We start from the raw sequence: 16,883 nt of genomic DNA, 5'->3' as shown, positions 1-16,883 counted from the left end.
GTGTACCAAACTTAGCACAAAGTTTCATCGTCACCTGTGAAGGAAGGACTTAAGTCTTATCGTTGGTCAAGACCCTTATTGTTCGATAGTCTGGTTTGGTCATGATCCCTGTGTAACGTATGATGTAATATTTCTGACATAATAAGGACCGGACCGCTCTATTTTGACTTAATTTTTTTCGTTCTTTTTCTTTGAACGATTTTTCTTTTTCGTTTTTTTTTTTTTTTGATAAACTCTTTTTCGTTTTATGGCAAGACTCCCCAAGATATATTTCTTTTTTATTAGAAGTATTTGGATAAATGGTAAATCAAATATGAAAATAAATCAAATAAATAATATAAAAAGGAAAACAAATCAATTTAGTCAAACAAAGGAATACAAATTTAACTCTTTAGATGCAAACAAAATTAGGCTAGAATAGAAGTAAATCCGAAAAAATAATAATTAATTTTGACTTGATTTTTTTGGATTTGATGAATGGTAAATGAAATAAAGTAATGGTTATCTAAAGTAATTTTAATTAGGACACTGTTTCTAGTCAGCAAAATATCATATTAGTTAGAACTAGATCTTTATATTCCTCATTTATATTTCTTTCTCTTTGTAATAAAAACCTGTGGATTTGAAAACAAAAAGAGTTATTAACATATAAAAAATATTATTAATGACTTGTCACGTGTTCGTTTGGTAACCAGGGACAAATCCTGTTGGCTCAAGGCGTTAGAGTAGAGTAACGTATGTAACGGTGAGATTATGAACTATGCTTCTTTTATTTCCGTGCCCATAGAATTAAAAAGGAAAATGGAAAAAGAAAAGAGTTCTTAACTTTTTGTATTAAGTTAAATTGCAAAGTTTGAGAACTCTAAATTTCTTTTCTGGGAATTGTTCAAATCTTATCAGCTAAATTCTCTAGCTGGAATATAGGCTTCGGATAGAGAGAATCATCGCGGCTTCCAACGCGTTCGGGTAAACATTTGTTCTATTTCTCTGCTTTGATTATGAGTCAGATAGATATCTCCCTGTTTTATTAAATGTGATCATGAACGACGAACTCGAATGTAGCTTGTTCTGGGTTCAAATTCGTAAACCGTAGATTTTTCCTTTTCTAATTTGTGGCGAGTCATGTGAAAATTATGAAAATATTCAGAATTTTTTCTTGTTAAATAAAATAAGAAGTTTACATTTTTTTTTCTTCTTTTGTTAAATTGCGAATTTTCTGGGTTAATTTTGTTAAATAAAATAAAAAAAGTTACATTTTTTTTTCTTTTGTTGCAGCGAAAAAATGGGCAGTGTTAGTTTGGAGCATTACAGTCTTCTGATGGAGAATTCTCTAACTTATTCTTGGTGGACCAAGAAGAAGAGAAGTTTTAGATTATTCAAGTCCAAAGGTTCTGCTAGTAGGAGGGGAGATAAAGAGGCCTGCACGAGCTCCAAGCCTGTGATATCGAGAGTCTATTGTAGGAAAAGGAAGCATTCCGTAGACGATCAAGATTTAGCGCTTGAAACCAACGACAAAAGAAGCAGCAAAGTTGAAGCTGTTCCTAAAGATGTGAAACACTCTTCTGATGATGATATCATGTTAAGTGATTGGATTACTAGGCGGAGGAACACCGTGGAAAATAGGGAAGATAAGGGCAAAGAAGAAGTTGATGCTAAATCTGAAGATGACGATGATTGCACAATATTAGAGAATCAGAGTTCTAAAAGATTCACTAGTAAAAGGAAAGACAGGCGCCAACTAGAACTTGAAGAAGACATGGAATGGGAAGAAGAAGTTAACCTGATTTCTAAGATGAAGGCATCATCCCGAAGAAGAAGGAAAGCTTCCAACATTCCTGAAAATGACACAGTTGCTACTTCTTCTCAGTCACGTTCGCCAGATTCAGAAGTATTAGATGCCCTTTTGAAAATTGGCAGTTCTGATGACTCCACAACCATTAGAAATACTTCAAAGGTAAACATAAGTTTCTTGACTTGATATAAACATGTTACAGTATCTTTTTTATCTTGGCAGGAGTCTAAGGAACGCAATGCAATTTGCCACCAGTGCTTGAAAGGGGAAAGGGTAACTCTTCTCATCTGCAGAGAATGTAAAGACACCATGTATTGTCTTCAATGTACAAGGAAATGGTTAGTTTCTGTCTTGTTTTACTCTGCTTCTCTGTTCTTGTAAGAAAATATGTTTCGATATGCTTACTTACTCTATTTGTGTGTGTTTTGTTGCAGGTATCCACAGTTATCTGAGGATCATGTCGTTGATAAATGTCCTTCCTGCCGCAAAAACTGTAACTGCAGCAGATGCTTGCATTTGAATGGTTTAATCAAGGTATGACATGATCCATGAGATGTTTTGTTCTTGATGGTTTCTTTGCTAACTAATGTCTGTGCTTTTTGTCTTAACAGACATCGAACAAGGAACTCTCAAGTTCTGAAAGACGCCAGCATCTCCAATACTTGATTTCACTGATGCTTCCATTTCTGAAAAAAATATCTGAATCCCAGAGTGAAGAGATTGAAATTGAGGCAAAGGTTCAAGGTATGAATCTTACCCCTACTAAGCAGGGCCGGATTTGGGCACAGCACTAATTTTTTTAGAGGTTATATATATAAAAGATATATGCCCTCAAAATTGTGAAAGAAAGTTTTTTTTTTTTTTTTAATTACAGTTCTTAAGAAATTTTTAATATAGTCCCCGAAATCTCAGATCTAGCTCTGCTGCTAAGACTGGCTTATGTTGCTATAAGTGATTTTTTTCTCCTAATCTTATGACATGTTTATGTAGGAATACTGCCATCTGAAGTTGATGTAAATAGGGCAGTAAGCTACTGTGATGAACGTGTATACTGGTAAGCACACTCAAGTTAGTTATATCTAATAGAGAGTTAAGATCATTGCTGAAACCATCTCTTGTTGCAGTGATCATTGCGCAACTTCAATCGTTGACTTGCACCGCAGCTGCCCAAAGTGCTCTTACGAGCTTTGTCTGAAATGCTGCCAAGAGATTCGCCAAGGATCGATCTCTGAACGCCCTGAGATAAAGTTACACTATGTTGACAAAGGATACAAGTATATGCATGGTCTAGAAATGGAGCCGAGCTCCTCTTCTGTATCTGAGGAGGACGAAGAAGCTAAACCATCCCCTCAGTGGAATGTTGGTTTCAACGGAAGCATCACTTGCGCACCGAAAGCACTAGGTGGTTGTGGCGAATGTACGTTGAAGCTTCAGCGAATCTTACCGCGGATGCGGATGTCAGACTTGGAACAAAAGGCAGAGACTCTCTTGGCATCGTACATTATAAGCCTCCCTAGAGCGTTGAACTGTAAGTGCTCTGCCTTGGAGACAGATATGAGAAGGAAAGCAGCTTCGAGGACGACATCAAACGACAACTACTTGTTCTGTCCTGATTCTCTTGATGTCTTGAAGGAAGAAGAGCTTCTGCATTTCCAAGAGCATTGGGCTAAAGGTGAACCAGTAATCGCCAGGAACGTTCTTGATAGCACACCTGGTTTAAGCTGGGAGCCGATGGTTATGTGGCGAGCTTTATGCGAAAATGCGGATTCATCAACATCAAGTTCTAAGATGTCTCACGTCAGAGCAATTGATTGTTTATCTCAGTGTGAGGTATATTATATTTCATTAGTAATAATTTAGATTCTGAATTCACCTACTAGCGAAAAATGATAATAGATGTCGTTGTTAATTAAATGAATTTTTTGATTGATGGGGTTCTAATCTCTTCTTTAAACAGGTGGAGGTGAACACTCGTGACTTCTTTGAAGGTTATAGCAAGGGAAGAACTTATGAAAACTTCTGGCCTGAGATGTTGAAGCTAAAGGACTGGCCTCCTTCTGATAAATTTGAAGACCTTTTACCTCGCCACTGTGACGAGTTCATATCCGCATTACCTTTCCAAGAATATAGCGATCCTAGAACCGGAATTCTGAACATTGCAGCAAAGCTTCCTGAAGGTCTCATCAAACCGGACCTGGGTCCAAAAACTTACATTGCCTATGGGATTCCAGATGAGCTTGGTAGAGGCGATTCCGTGACTAAGCTTCACTGTGATATGTCTGATGCGGTTAATATATTGACGCATACGGCTGAAGTAACGTTAAGTCAAGAGCAGATATCTGCAGTTAAAGATATAAAGCAGAAACACAAGGAACAGAACAGGTTCGAAACAAATGGCACTGGTGTTGCATGTAGCCAAGAGGAAGTAGAAAAGAACATGCCAGAGATTCTGAGCCATGAAAATGATGAAACGGGAAATGCCCTTTGGGACATATTTAGGAGAGAAGATATTCCTAAGTTGGAAGAGTATCTGAGAAAGCATTGTAAAGAGTTTAGGCACGCTTATTGTTGCCCAGTCACAAAGGTAAAACAACACCCATCAGCAACAACCTTTTAACTGAGTTTACTTTCCAGGTACTGACGAGGTTTTGACATTCAGGTTTATCATCCGATACATGACCAATCATGCTATTTAACCGTTGAGCATAAAAGAAAACTCAAGGCGGAGTTCGGTATGTAACTGAACAACCATATTTATATTGCTCTCTTTTCTGACAAACTAAATCTCATGTCTGAAATTGTAGGGATCGAACCATGGACGTTTGTGCAAAAGCTAGGAGAAGCGGTGTTTATTCCTGCGGGCTGTCCTCATCAAGTTCGGAATCTGAAGGTAAAGCTCTATTGATTTTCTCTTCTTCTTCCACTTTAAACTGTCACATAATTAGCTTTCTAGTTGAGAATCTAATGAAAACATGTTTTATGGTCGGCAATTTTTTGCGACAGTCGTGCACAAAAGTGGCAGTAGACTTTGTATCACCAGAGAACATTAAAGAGTGTCTGCGTCTGACAGAGGAGTTTCGCCAACTTCCCAAGAACCATAAGGCCAGAGAGGACAAACTTGAGGCAAGTCTTTTCTCTCTTTACCAATTAATCAATGTCTTCTTTTTGTTGTTGTATGTTCGTGTGTTTGTGTTTGTGTGAGCATACTGCATCTATGTATGGTTGATGCTGGTGGGGTTTAGCTGGATATCCGGGTTATTCTTGGATATTTGGATCCAATTAGGAGAGATGTGCATTTGAACCGAACCAGAACCAGAACCGAACACTAATCGGTTTACTCCGAATCGAAATTTTTATCTTTATTGAACCGACATCAAAAGACTGAACGTTTTAACCCAAAAATGACCAAAATTTGTTTAGTTTTTAATATATAGATACATTTAAATACCAAAGTAGACTTTATGAGTACATCTTAGTTCAACTATTATTCAAAGAACTGAACCAACCAAACAATTTTCTTTAAAAAAAAAACTGGTTTTAATTCGGTTATGACCTTTTCCAAGCCCAACAAAAAAAATAAAAATAAAATGCCCATCTCTTTATCCACTAGCATCAAGGGTAAAATATCTGAAGGGTTGTTATCCAAAATATTGAATAACATACTCTTGTTAGACTTTCTATAATATCGATTGTTTTTTTTTTTTGCCTTACATAGTCAAACACATTAACTGAAAACAAGTGAGGCCCTTATGTGAAATATGGCTCCCCACGGGATTCATTGTTATAGGTAGGCCTCAAAAAGAAAATCACATTGACACGAGTTTGGGTTGTATTTCAACTTGGGGTCGAGAGGACCTATGTCGGGAAGTGTGCAATCTTGATCAATTTTTCCGAATCAGATTAGTGCGTCTGTAAACAACCCTAAAATATTGTCTCAACAATAAAGAGAGGGTGTTTGGGTTGCATGTAGATTGTCTATTAACTAACCTGGGGGCTCGGGTTGCAGAGATGATTAATTGTCTCTGCAACTCAATCCCTTGTCTATACGCAAAACATCGGGTTGCATAAATGATTTTTCTTTGCTCGAGATGTTAGTTTTGGTTGTTTATGCCCTGCGCGACTCACGTGCTAAAATGGTCGGGACAAAGGGTTGTAACTTCTACTAGTATGCTCCTTTAGCTTTCACCCCTGTCACCACACCCAATAAAGTCTCAAGTTTGGGATAAGTACACCCTCAAAATAATTGGTGCTCGCGGCATCATTGTCTTGTGTGGACATTGATAGGGCTTCCAATGCATCCTATGAATTGCTAGCTCTTGGTTTACGAACTTCTCAAATCGTGGAATCCTAGAGATGATATGCTGGAGCATACCATTAGACATTCACGCCGATAGATGGAGCATTATAACGAGTGAATTGTCAGTATGCGTAAGCGAATCCAATTTCGTCGCAATTTCTCAAGGATCTATAGGTTTGACTACAACAAGGAGTGGTAATGGAAGATCCTTGAGTTAATTATTCATCAATTGTTCATCATCCTCTCCATTTTTGGAAAGAAAATATCTTCTTAGTGTTTGCCTATTTTAGTTTTTGTAAATCCGTAAGCTTTCTTTCAGACTTGTGTTTCTATTTTTAATATATAAAAATCTTTCCGAATCTACTAAAATACCCTGTCAGTATTTAGAAATCATTGAACGGATGATGGGATCTGCTAAGGGTTTTATTTTTCCTTGTTATCGTAAACAAAGTTTGGTAAAGAAACCCCCCCCCCTCCTTCGACGAGCACACGGGGCTTAGCTAAGTAGTATTGGATTGCACTCCTTGATGCCTTATTAGAAAACAAATCAATAGTCAAAAACATTGAATGGATGATCGGTTATGCTAAGGATTTTATTTTTCCTTGTTATCGTAAACAAAGTTTGGTAAAGAAAACCCCCTCCTTCGAAGTGCACATGGGGCTTAGTCAAGTAGTACCGGGGTGCACTCCTTGATGCCTTATTAGAAAACAAATCAATAGTCGAAAACATTGAATGGATGATGGGTTATGCTAAGGATTATAATTTTCCTTGTTATCGTAAACGAAGTTTGGTAAAGAAAACCCCCTCCTTCGCCGAGCACACGGGGCTTAGTCAAGTAGTACTGGGTTGCACTCCTTGATGCCTTATTAGAAAACAAATCAATAGTCGAAAACAAATCAATGTGGCTGTGCTGGCAATTCAAGATTTTGCTAGACATCTTGCATGTATTAAAATCTGGTAATCAATAACCTTCACTTAGTTTCTTGATCTATATTCGATTACACATCCTCCTACCTTTATAAGATTTTAACTAGCCAAAAGAAAAAGGATAAAACCAAAAGTAGCTAGTCGGTAATGAAACCGAAGTTTTACAAGAATCCTAAAAGGGAGATAAAGTCGGTGGAATAACTATATTTTTCCGGGAACTGAGCCAGCGGAGCATCTATGTATCCCGAGAAACAATAACCCAAAAGAGGAAATGTGATAAACCAAACTGAAACGGAAGCTAAAACAAGAAAGATTAGTCCTAAGATAAAAAGGAAAAGATTCATGATACCAAAAAGAACCGGAACAGAAATACACTTTCTGAAAAGAAGGACGACATTAGGATAAACCTTCTGAACAATGAGATTTTGATGGAGAGCGGAAGCTAAATCACTAAAGATCAAGGATGATCTCGAGCAAGTAAAGAGTTCTTGGATTCAAAACGTAAACGGCGCAACTACTCTTGGCAGTGCTTCCAAAAACTCTTTGTGAAACTTCAATCTTAATTCAATAAATCGTACCTTACAATGATTGAGAGTTCCCTATAAATACTAATGAAATAAATCCTAATCCTAAAAGCAAAACATAACCTTATCTTAATATGAATAAAAGAAAACACCAAAAGGAAAACTAAGAAAAGGAAACTTTAAACCTTGTCAAATACGTCAAAGGAATTTTGATGTTTTCGCGAGGTCAACGTCTTCTATGCGCTGATCACATTTGCTATATGAGCAAACTGTACAACTAGAAGGAATCAACACGACAAGAAAATCCACACGACAAGAAAATCCAAGCGCATGCCTAGTTGCCTTTTCTTACAAGCTTCTGCTACATGAGTTTATATGGTCATGGCTATGTTTTACACAAAACCAAATTTTGATCGAAATTGTTTTCCAACCATCAGGGTTGTTCAAAAATCGGTTTAGTAGGTAGGCGCCCACCCAATAAATAATCATATATAAAGAGCCTAATTACCTCCTACCGATTTCTTAAACACCGGAAAAATATATTAGTCGATCAAGATACTCACCAATAGAAAAGTATATTCTCTTGAAATATTGGTGAGTATCTTGATCGACTAATATATTTTTCCGGTGTTTAAGAAATCGGTAGGAGGTAATTAGGCTCTTTATATATGATTATTTATTGGGTGGGCGCCTACCTACTAAACCGATTTTTGAACAATTAAACTATTTTCTTTAAAAACCGTTCTAAAAAATTTGTTTCGTTTTAGATTAGATTCGCTACGTAGGTGGGCGCGTAGTCACCGTCTACACCGACTTTTAAAATATTGTATTTTTCTGTTAGTACATCTGTACATGTATGATGAAAGATGACATATTTAAATTTTATTCTTCTCTTTTTGTATTCATTCACTGGCCTGACCATTTAATGCTATTTTTTCTTTACCCGTGGAAACAGATAAAGAAGATGGTGATCTATGCGATCGAGCAAGCTCTCATAGAACTTGAGACGCTACCAAAAGAGACCAAACCAGTGCCCAATAGTTGAAGGCAGCTTTTGTGTGACATCTACAAAGAGATATTTTGTTGTGCATTCAATGTGTAGGATTCTCGGGTCCTGTATACATATTAGAAAGAAAGAAATACTTTCATGGAAATGTCAACATAAGTGACCTTTTGGATTTTCGTCTTCGTTTTCATGAACTTCATTGGATTTTCTAATCGGATAAGCACATTGACATCGTTAATTTGTCATTATATAAATTGGTTATCTTTTGGAAGACATATTTCTTCTTATTCAAAAGAAAACTGTCTCAATTTTTTCAAAGTGGTTTGTAAATGTAAAAACTTTAGCATTCCACGTGTTTTCCACAAAATAAAATAACATACTCACAGGCAACCAATGTTTTGGTGGCGGGAAGCGGAGGATCCGTTTCTTGAAAAACTTGAAATGTGAACTTCGGCTAGGGTTAGGTGAGTTTGTGGGAAAGGAAGCTGATATGCTTCGGCTAAGAGCATCGCCAACCTATTGCTATTTTCACTTTTATAATAATATTTAAAAACAAAATTATTTAAATTCACTTCTATTTCGTTTTTTTTTTGTTATAACAGAAATTTCTATTTTTTCTATATTCATAGAAGAAGAAATAACATTCTTTTATTTTTACTATAGATTTAGAGATTGTTATTTTAGAAGAGTAGGAGCATATCCGATCATATTATAAAATTTCACTATTTTAAAGGTGAAAATAGTAAAATATATTGGAGATGGTGTAAGAGATCCTATTTTCACTATTTTTTATAGGGACTTTTTGATATCTCATTAAAAAATGAAGAGTACATATGTAGTATGACATGATTATGACTTAATGTGATGGAAAGACACTATGGAAAGTGTTTATTTAGACTGGAGCATATCAGATGAAGAAGCCTTGCAAATCGAAGATTATTTGTGAATTTTTACTTTAGAAGATCCTAAGAGATTATCCGGTTAAACTTGCACAAAAAGTTTTAAAAATGTTATCTTTTTTTTTTTGGTGGAGATCATGGACATAAAATTGGATGGGGGGAGAGGTCATGGCTTAGCCCCATAGTCCATTTTCATCAAATCATTATTTGTTATGTAAACTACAATAGTAACTATAGAAATTAATACTCGATAAATAAATATGTGGCACTTATTAGCTTGCAGAAATGTTGAGATCATGTCATCCCAGTCAGGCGTAATGGCTGCACTTCACCAAGTAACCTTCCTGCAGTGTCATCCATTCCGTAAATGAATAGCTATAGGGAAATAACAGGTGGTCCCTGGTTTCATTTCTTTCACCAGACAATATGCATCCTTGTTCAATTCCCCATACTCTCATTCAGTCCTCAGTGAATAACTTGTTGTTGAAAGCAAGCCAGACCACAAAGGAGTGCATGGGTATAGCCTGAGTAAACCAGACAATGTGTCTCCATGTGACTTTTCACTTCTTGGTGCGTAAAAACTTTGAGATCTGAGCTGAAGATAAACTAGCTTTAAAATCATCTTAGTGATGTCTCCACAATACAAGAAAATAATGTTATTGCAACAATAATTTTTGTCACAATATATAGATTTTTCGTCATAATTTTTTTATTGTGACTAATGTGTGACAAATTCAAAAAAGTCACAATAAAATAGTCACAAATCATGTTTTGTATCAAAATCGTCACACTTATAGTGACGATCTACTACGGTAGCAGATTTGTTACCAATTGTGACGAAATATAAAAGTCACAAAAATGATACATTTTGTTACGGTTAAAATGTAACATATACGTCACGGCTCGTGACAAAAAATTAGTGACAGATTCGTTAGAAGTTCTTACCAAATTTGTGTCACCCATTAGTCACACAATCTTTAGAAATTACTTTTCTAACTGAAGGCGACGGAGAAAGAAACAAATAAGAGAAGAAATCTACAAAGATAATTTCGTTTTAAGATTTGTTAGGGGCAGAAGTTATCAAATGCCTCAGGTACTTGTGTTTTTCTTGGGGTTATAATTGAGTTCGTGAAATACTTGGCAACACTTAAAGCGTTAGAGTGAAAAAGTTATGGCTCCACTTAAAATTTTTAACGCGGTCTATTAAAAAAAATTAGAAACCCACTACCTGATTTTAAGTCGTGTGTTAATTTTAACAAAAATATTTACTTATTTACATTGAGTAATTTTGACAAGGAAAATACCCCTCATTGGTAGGCGCCTACTCATTGGGAAGTGATACTCGGCTTGATCTTTTGAATGCACAAACGATAAAATAAAATTTATGCCAAACTAAATAATTTGCGAGTGTTGAGTCAAGACTCCCTCTACTTCTCAACGGAGGGATCTTTTCTTGAGCTAATTACTTATGGGGTCAGACACATGTGCATAGGCCTGGGCATAAAATCCGGAATCCGAAATCCGAACTGAACCCGACCCATTATCCGACCCGAGACGTAAAAATATCCGAACGGGTCTTGTAGGGTGGTACAAAAAATATCTGAATCCGAAGTGTTATTAACCGAACCCGAACGGGTAATCCAAAAAATCTGAAATTAATAGTCAATATAAATATTTTAAAATATATATAAGTATTCCAATTATTAAATTCAATATTTGTGGTAATATTATATATAATAATAAATATTAAAATTATAATAAATGCTTTAAGTACACAATTAGTTATAAATAAGTATTTTATAATTTGCTCATTGAAATAAAAAGTCTACTCTCTATAAGGCAATACATATTTTTTACAAATGATGTTTGTTTTCATGTTTGATTTAACATTTTATTGTTATTTTATCAATTTTATATGTGATAGATTAATTTTTATTTAATTTAGATGTTTTTCTTTATGTTTTACTTCAAAAATTTTATTTTTTATTTTGGTTATATCCGAACCGAACCGATATAACCCGAATCCGTACGATATATGATTACTTTATGGGTTTTATGATGCAATACAATTTTGAACCGAACCCGAAGTGTTATTATCCGAACCCAACCCGTACTAATAAAATTTTAGTATGGGACCTAGAAGCGTAAACCTGAAAATCCAAAAACCCGAAAAACCTGACCCGAATGCCAACGGCTACCCGAACGCCCATGCCTACGTGTGCACATAAACTTATACGTGTACGTCTACTGTAATCAAAGAAACTTAGATACAATGATTTGTCAAAGAAATAAAAGATAATTGTAAAATACAAAAAGAGGATATTAAATGATTTTCATGTGAATTTTTATAAACCTTGTTGCAAATTTTTTTATAAACCTCAAATCCTCATGACCGACTTCAAACAGACACAAGATTTAGGGTTTAGGGTTTAGTGTTTTTGATTTAGGGTTTAAGATTTATTCTTAGGTTTAGTGTTTTTAAGATTTAGGGTTTAGTGTTTTTGATTTATGGTTTAAGATTTATCCAAGAGTTTATGGTTTATCCAGGAGTTTAGAGTTTAGTGTTCTGCTGACGGTGTTAAAAATATTTTTTTTATTTTTTTGCTTATTTTAAAATTATGATATAAATTAACAATATTTTGTTTTCTTCTTTAATAGATACTAAATATAAACTAACTAATTCTTATTGGTTGGCGAACCTAAAAATAACCCAAGAATAGCTCTTTATGTTTCATCCGCTACAAGTTCTATGTGTTGTCTGTAAAAAAAATTAAAATTTGGTATAATAATTTAACATTTTACCAAAAACAAAAGGTTAAAATACTTTGTAGCAAATCTCAATCACCAATGATATTAAGATTCTCAGCACAAAAAACACAGATATAATGGTTTGATTAAATTTTATAATTTGATAATATATAGAGAATCTAATCTCATGTTTACAAATAGAAGTAACGGTTTAGTTTTTGAAACTGAGAAAAAAAAACTTTTTAGAGTAAGAATCAATGACTCTCCACTATGTTATATTCACGTGAATAAAATTTATATATTTTATTATAAAGAAACTAATTTTAACAAAGATAGTCAGAAAATTTGATGATGTTGTGTCACTTAATAACAAGTATATGCGAATTAGTGACGAGTTATGGTCTCATAATTACTAACAATATGTAAGACGGAACTTTTCGTCACTAGTTTGTCATCATTTATGACATTCTTTTGTTACTTTTTATTATGTTACCATATTATGACTAAATAGTTACTATTTTGTAACATAATAGTTTTGTCACAAATTTGTCAGCAAATCGTCATAATATTGTGACAAATTATTTTGACACAAAAATCGGTCGCAATATCAACATTTTCTTGTAGTGGATCAGCGGTTGAATGGCTGTGATCTGAGCACAGATCTCAGGAAATCTAGGCTGTCCACGGCTTCGAAGTTTCCAGGTGGAGAGGGAAGCCGCTTCAGCAACTGTTGCAGCGCGGTCAATCCCATATACATTATCCCTTCCTCACATGTTACATCCAATAGTTTACCCATTCCAAACCAGTCGTCAAACCAAAAATAGGCAGAGCACCCATCTTCAATCTTAAAGCACAAACAATCATAGTCCAATAGTTTCAACAACTTTCGCCATGCCCACGATCCTGATGTACCATCCTTAGCATCCCAACAATACCCATGCTTAAGTAGGTACTCTTTAGTCTAAGACACCCAATATAGCCCAGATTGAGTGAAGAGGCACCAAATGAGAAGCAATGCAAAAGCGCGGGGGTGTGTCTCGTAGCTTTTGAATCCCAAATCATCCTTCTTCTTAGGGTAGTAGAGCTCTGCCCAGGAAACTTTCGCCTTGGGATTAATAGTTTGAGATCCAGACCATAAGAAAGCACTGCACATGCTCTCTATAGTGTCAAGTCAAACTTTAGGTAGGATAAACACTGAACTTCAAAACCTAACGGTGCTTGTAATAACATACTTAATTAGCTGAAGACGGCCTGCAAAGACAAGCTTTAGACATTCAAGACAAGAACTTGCTCTGAGCTGATCAATCAAAGTCTCACAGTCTGTTTTACTCCATACCTTAAACGTTAAAGGCATACCCAAATATCTTATAGGAAGTGAGGCTACGGTTAATCCTCTCATCTCGGCAGCTTGCTTTAGACTTTGGCTATTCTTTTCTCCTGCAAAAATAGACAATTTGGACTAGTTTATGTGGAGTCTCAACGTATTTTCAAACTGATATTTAATTTGATTCAGAAATATATTAGCTAGATTTGATCATTGATTTTTTGTATAAATATATACCCGATTCATATACTTATTCTATTACTACAATTTTTAAAACTTTATTAAACTAAAACGTATAAAAATAAAGTATAAATATCTTTAGAACTTTATTTAGTCTCCTTAACTTCAAATACTTTGTTGCGATACAGTTATTTCATTGAAAGTATATCTTGATATCAAATATTATAATGGTAAACTGATATTTAATATCAACTAATAACAATATATCACAAATGTTGCAAGTATTTTTAAAAATTATGCAAATATAAATATAAAAACAGCAAAATGCTCTAAACATAATTTTTAATTGAGTAATGGTAAACTGATATTTAATATCAACTAAAAACAACATATCACCAGCATTGTAATTATTTATAGAAATTATGGAAATATAAATATAAATACAAAAAAAATTTACATATAATTTTAATTGACCAAAATAGGTTTCACCAAAGAGTTAAATCAAAACTTTCTTTTGTAAAACTATTTTCTTCAAAAAACATTTTGGAAGTCATTCTTGAACGTTTATGATAATATCTTTTGAATTTGTTAAAAAGATTATGTATTCAGGAATGTATTCAGGAATGTCATCATACGTGTGTAAATAGATTTTTTGAATGTAACTTGTATGTATATTTAGGAAAATCTTCCCTAAATGTGTATATAATTTTCCTGAATTTGATTTTATGCATATTTAAGAAAATAGTTTTCAGTATATATCATTTTCAAAAATTTACAAAGATGCTTTTTAATATATATAAAAATTTATAAAATTTAGATATCAAATTTAAGAATATCTTATCAAATATACATAAAATCAAAATTCAGTAATATATTCAGAATATATATTCATGAAGGTTTTCTAAATAAACATTTATGAACGTAGTTTTAAATATACATTTATGAAAGTTTCCAGAATTTTATGAAAATATCATCCAGATTTATCAAAATCTTCATACATTTTATGAATATATCATACACATTAAGAAATGTCTTCCTAAACGCAAATTTAGGAAAATATCATACATATTTAGGAGGGCATTGTGTTTTTAAGGAAAAATATTTTTCTAAAACAAATTTCAAAAAAATATGGTAAATAAAATTTGAAAATAGTTTTTTCAAAAATAAAAATTATCAAAGTTAAAGCTAAAATCACTTGATAAAGCCCAACCAATCACCTCCATTTATCTCCCGGATTTGACCTGAATATTCAAGGTGAAAAAATACATATATGATTGACAACACAAAATTTAGTATCTAAATAGTCAATCGTTAATTTTCCATTTATTTGTTTTTATTTGTTTCCCAGACTTCAAGATTACTCATATCCCACGAGCGCAAAATCAAATTGCTGATTCTTTACCTAGGACGGCAAGATCATTCCATAGAGAACATCATTTTGTTGTTGTTCTATTCTGGTCTGGTTACCTAAACCACCTCAATTTTGAGTGATAGAATAACATTTCGTTGTTAAAAAAAAATCTCATCTATATTATTAAAAGAGAAGTACCCATTAAAAAATACCCATAAGTTTTCTAACTTATTGACACTTCCATACCACTGAGAATTAAATTAAACTACCTATTTTAATTCTTGTCTTTTCCAGTTAAATTAATGAGTTTTCCTTAATCAAATTTAAACTTAATGTCATTAAATGAACATACCTATTTTAATGCTTGTCTTTTCCAGTTAAATTAATGAGTTTTCCTTAATGAAATTTAAACTTAATGTCATTAAATGAACCTAAAAATACATCATATTTAACGTAGCTTATTACAGACGAGTACAGCCCAATAATGAACTTGAATTTTATTTTTACGAAAACGTGAATCACTTGACTTATGTAATATTTAAAATATATTAACTACAATATAACAAATGCATATAACCTACCTATACTTTAGTTTGAAATGATCATGCTCAAGTTTTATATAGTCAACTTACATCATGCATCGATCGATGTACAATAGTCAAACCACCTATAATTTTCGTTTTCTTTATAGGATGTATCAACCAACCAATCATCCCACTGATTTTCTAAGCTTTATAAAAAAACAAATCAATAAATACAAACTCAAAATCCAATATCTTCTATTAATCAAAACAAAATATCTTTAATGTCGTATCTTTAATGTACCTATTAAATATAGAAACTTTAACCATAAATACACTAATTATAAGAATATATTTGATTCCGACCAATTGATCTATTACTTCGGTAATTGATTTGCTTGCAGAAGATGAAACAATAAATTTAAAATTTATAAGAATATAAAGATATAGAGATTCCAACCAATTGCCTATATTTGCGTATGATTTTCGCATAATAAGCTTCAAATTGAACATTAAAAAAGATAGAGAAATTTTTTTTAATCTTTTACCGACACAGAACTTAAACAAAACGAAGAGTTAAAGGTAATTTTTTTTTTGTTACACTTCCCGGAAAAAAAACGGTTACAACATTGGCTTTCATAATATGGTCTTTTAACATATTAATGTTATGGACATTTAATAATTATCTTGACGAAAAACAAAGACTATAAATAATTTATTATTAACAAAATTATGTAATTATTTACAGTTTGATGACTAATTCATCATCCTTTTTATATGTTAAATTTTTCTTAGAAGTTTAAAAATCATTTTATTTTCTGTAAACATGTATAACTAATTTATAATCTTTTATGTCATACTAAGTCATGATATAATATTTCTTCATATTTAACATTAATAACTATTGTTTTTATATATCGTGTACAATTCTCTAATTACGTCTATTTGTTCAATTTTGTATATGATATCGAATATTCATCATAAATAGATGGTTTAAGATGCCAAAAAAATTATTTACTTGGTGAATATAATACATCAAATATTACAAATACTTCATTTAGTTAAATAAATAACCAAAAACCGAAAATTCATACCCGCGCTCAGGGTCTAGTTTATATGTTAACTAATTCAAACACAAATTTTGCATAGTAAACAACTAGTTGTGGAATAAAATATCCATTTTCCCAAAGTGCAAAGGAAATGAAAATAGTGTGTTGCGAGGAATCGTACCAAAACAAAGGATGCTTACCCGCATTTGATGCAAGAAATAACGTACATAAAAAAAATCACACCCTATTAAACAACAATTTAAT

At 33.2% G+C, this 16,883-nt stretch overlaps 1 protein-coding gene across 2 annotated transcripts; it reads left to right on the top strand.

Annotated features, from left to right (window-relative positions):
* Positions 1–720: 720 nt before the first annotated feature.
* Positions 721–8,822, top strand: LOC106391149 (lysine-specific demethylase JMJ25). Of its 2 annotated transcripts, XM_022700789.2 has the most exons (12): positions 721–966; positions 1,276–1,954; positions 2,015–2,130; positions 2,227–2,326; positions 2,404–2,536; positions 2,783–2,846; positions 2,917–3,622; positions 3,750–4,376; positions 4,452–4,524; positions 4,597–4,682; positions 4,796–4,915; positions 8,497–8,822. In XM_022700789.2, the coding sequence occupies exons 2-12, from the start codon at positions 1,283–1,285 to the stop codon at positions 8,584–8,586; spliced, it is 2,787 nt and encodes a 928-aa protein (XP_022556510.2). In that variant the 5' UTR covers positions 721–966; positions 1,276–1,282; the 3' UTR covers positions 8,587–8,822. The 2 variants fall into 2 exon arrangements, with proteins under 2 accessions (XP_022556510.2, XP_048609732.1); XM_048753775.1 differs by lacking the exon at positions 8,497–8,822 and having other exon boundaries at positions 4,796–5,154.
* Positions 8,823–16,883: the final 8,061 nt, after the last annotated feature.

The sequence above is a fragment of the Brassica napus genome, chromosome C4, assembly GCF_020379485.1.
Source record: "Brassica napus cultivar Da-Ae chromosome C4, Da-Ae, whole genome shotgun sequence".
Taxonomy (NCBI): domain Eukaryota; kingdom Viridiplantae; phylum Streptophyta; class Magnoliopsida; order Brassicales; family Brassicaceae; genus Brassica; species Brassica napus.
The sequence above is the reverse complement of the archived record's forward strand: the minus strand, read 5'-3'. Positions and strand labels throughout refer to the sequence as shown.

What these genes read in the sequence shown, in the direction of transcription:
- LOC106391149 (XM_022700789.2), top strand. Translation starts at nt 1,283, where the DNA reads ATGGGCAGTGTTAGTTTGGAGCATTACAGTCTTCTGATGGAGAATTCT. An exon ending in CCATTAGAAATACTTCAAAG is followed by an intron (nt 1,955 to 2,014) that starts GTAAACATAAGT and finishes TTATCTTGGCAG; the next exon opens with GAGTCTAAGGAACGCAATGC. An exon ending in ATTGTTTATCTCAGTGTGAG is followed by an intron (nt 3,623 to 3,749) that starts GTATATTATATT and finishes TTCTTTAAACAG; the next exon opens with GTGGAGGTGAACACTCGTGA.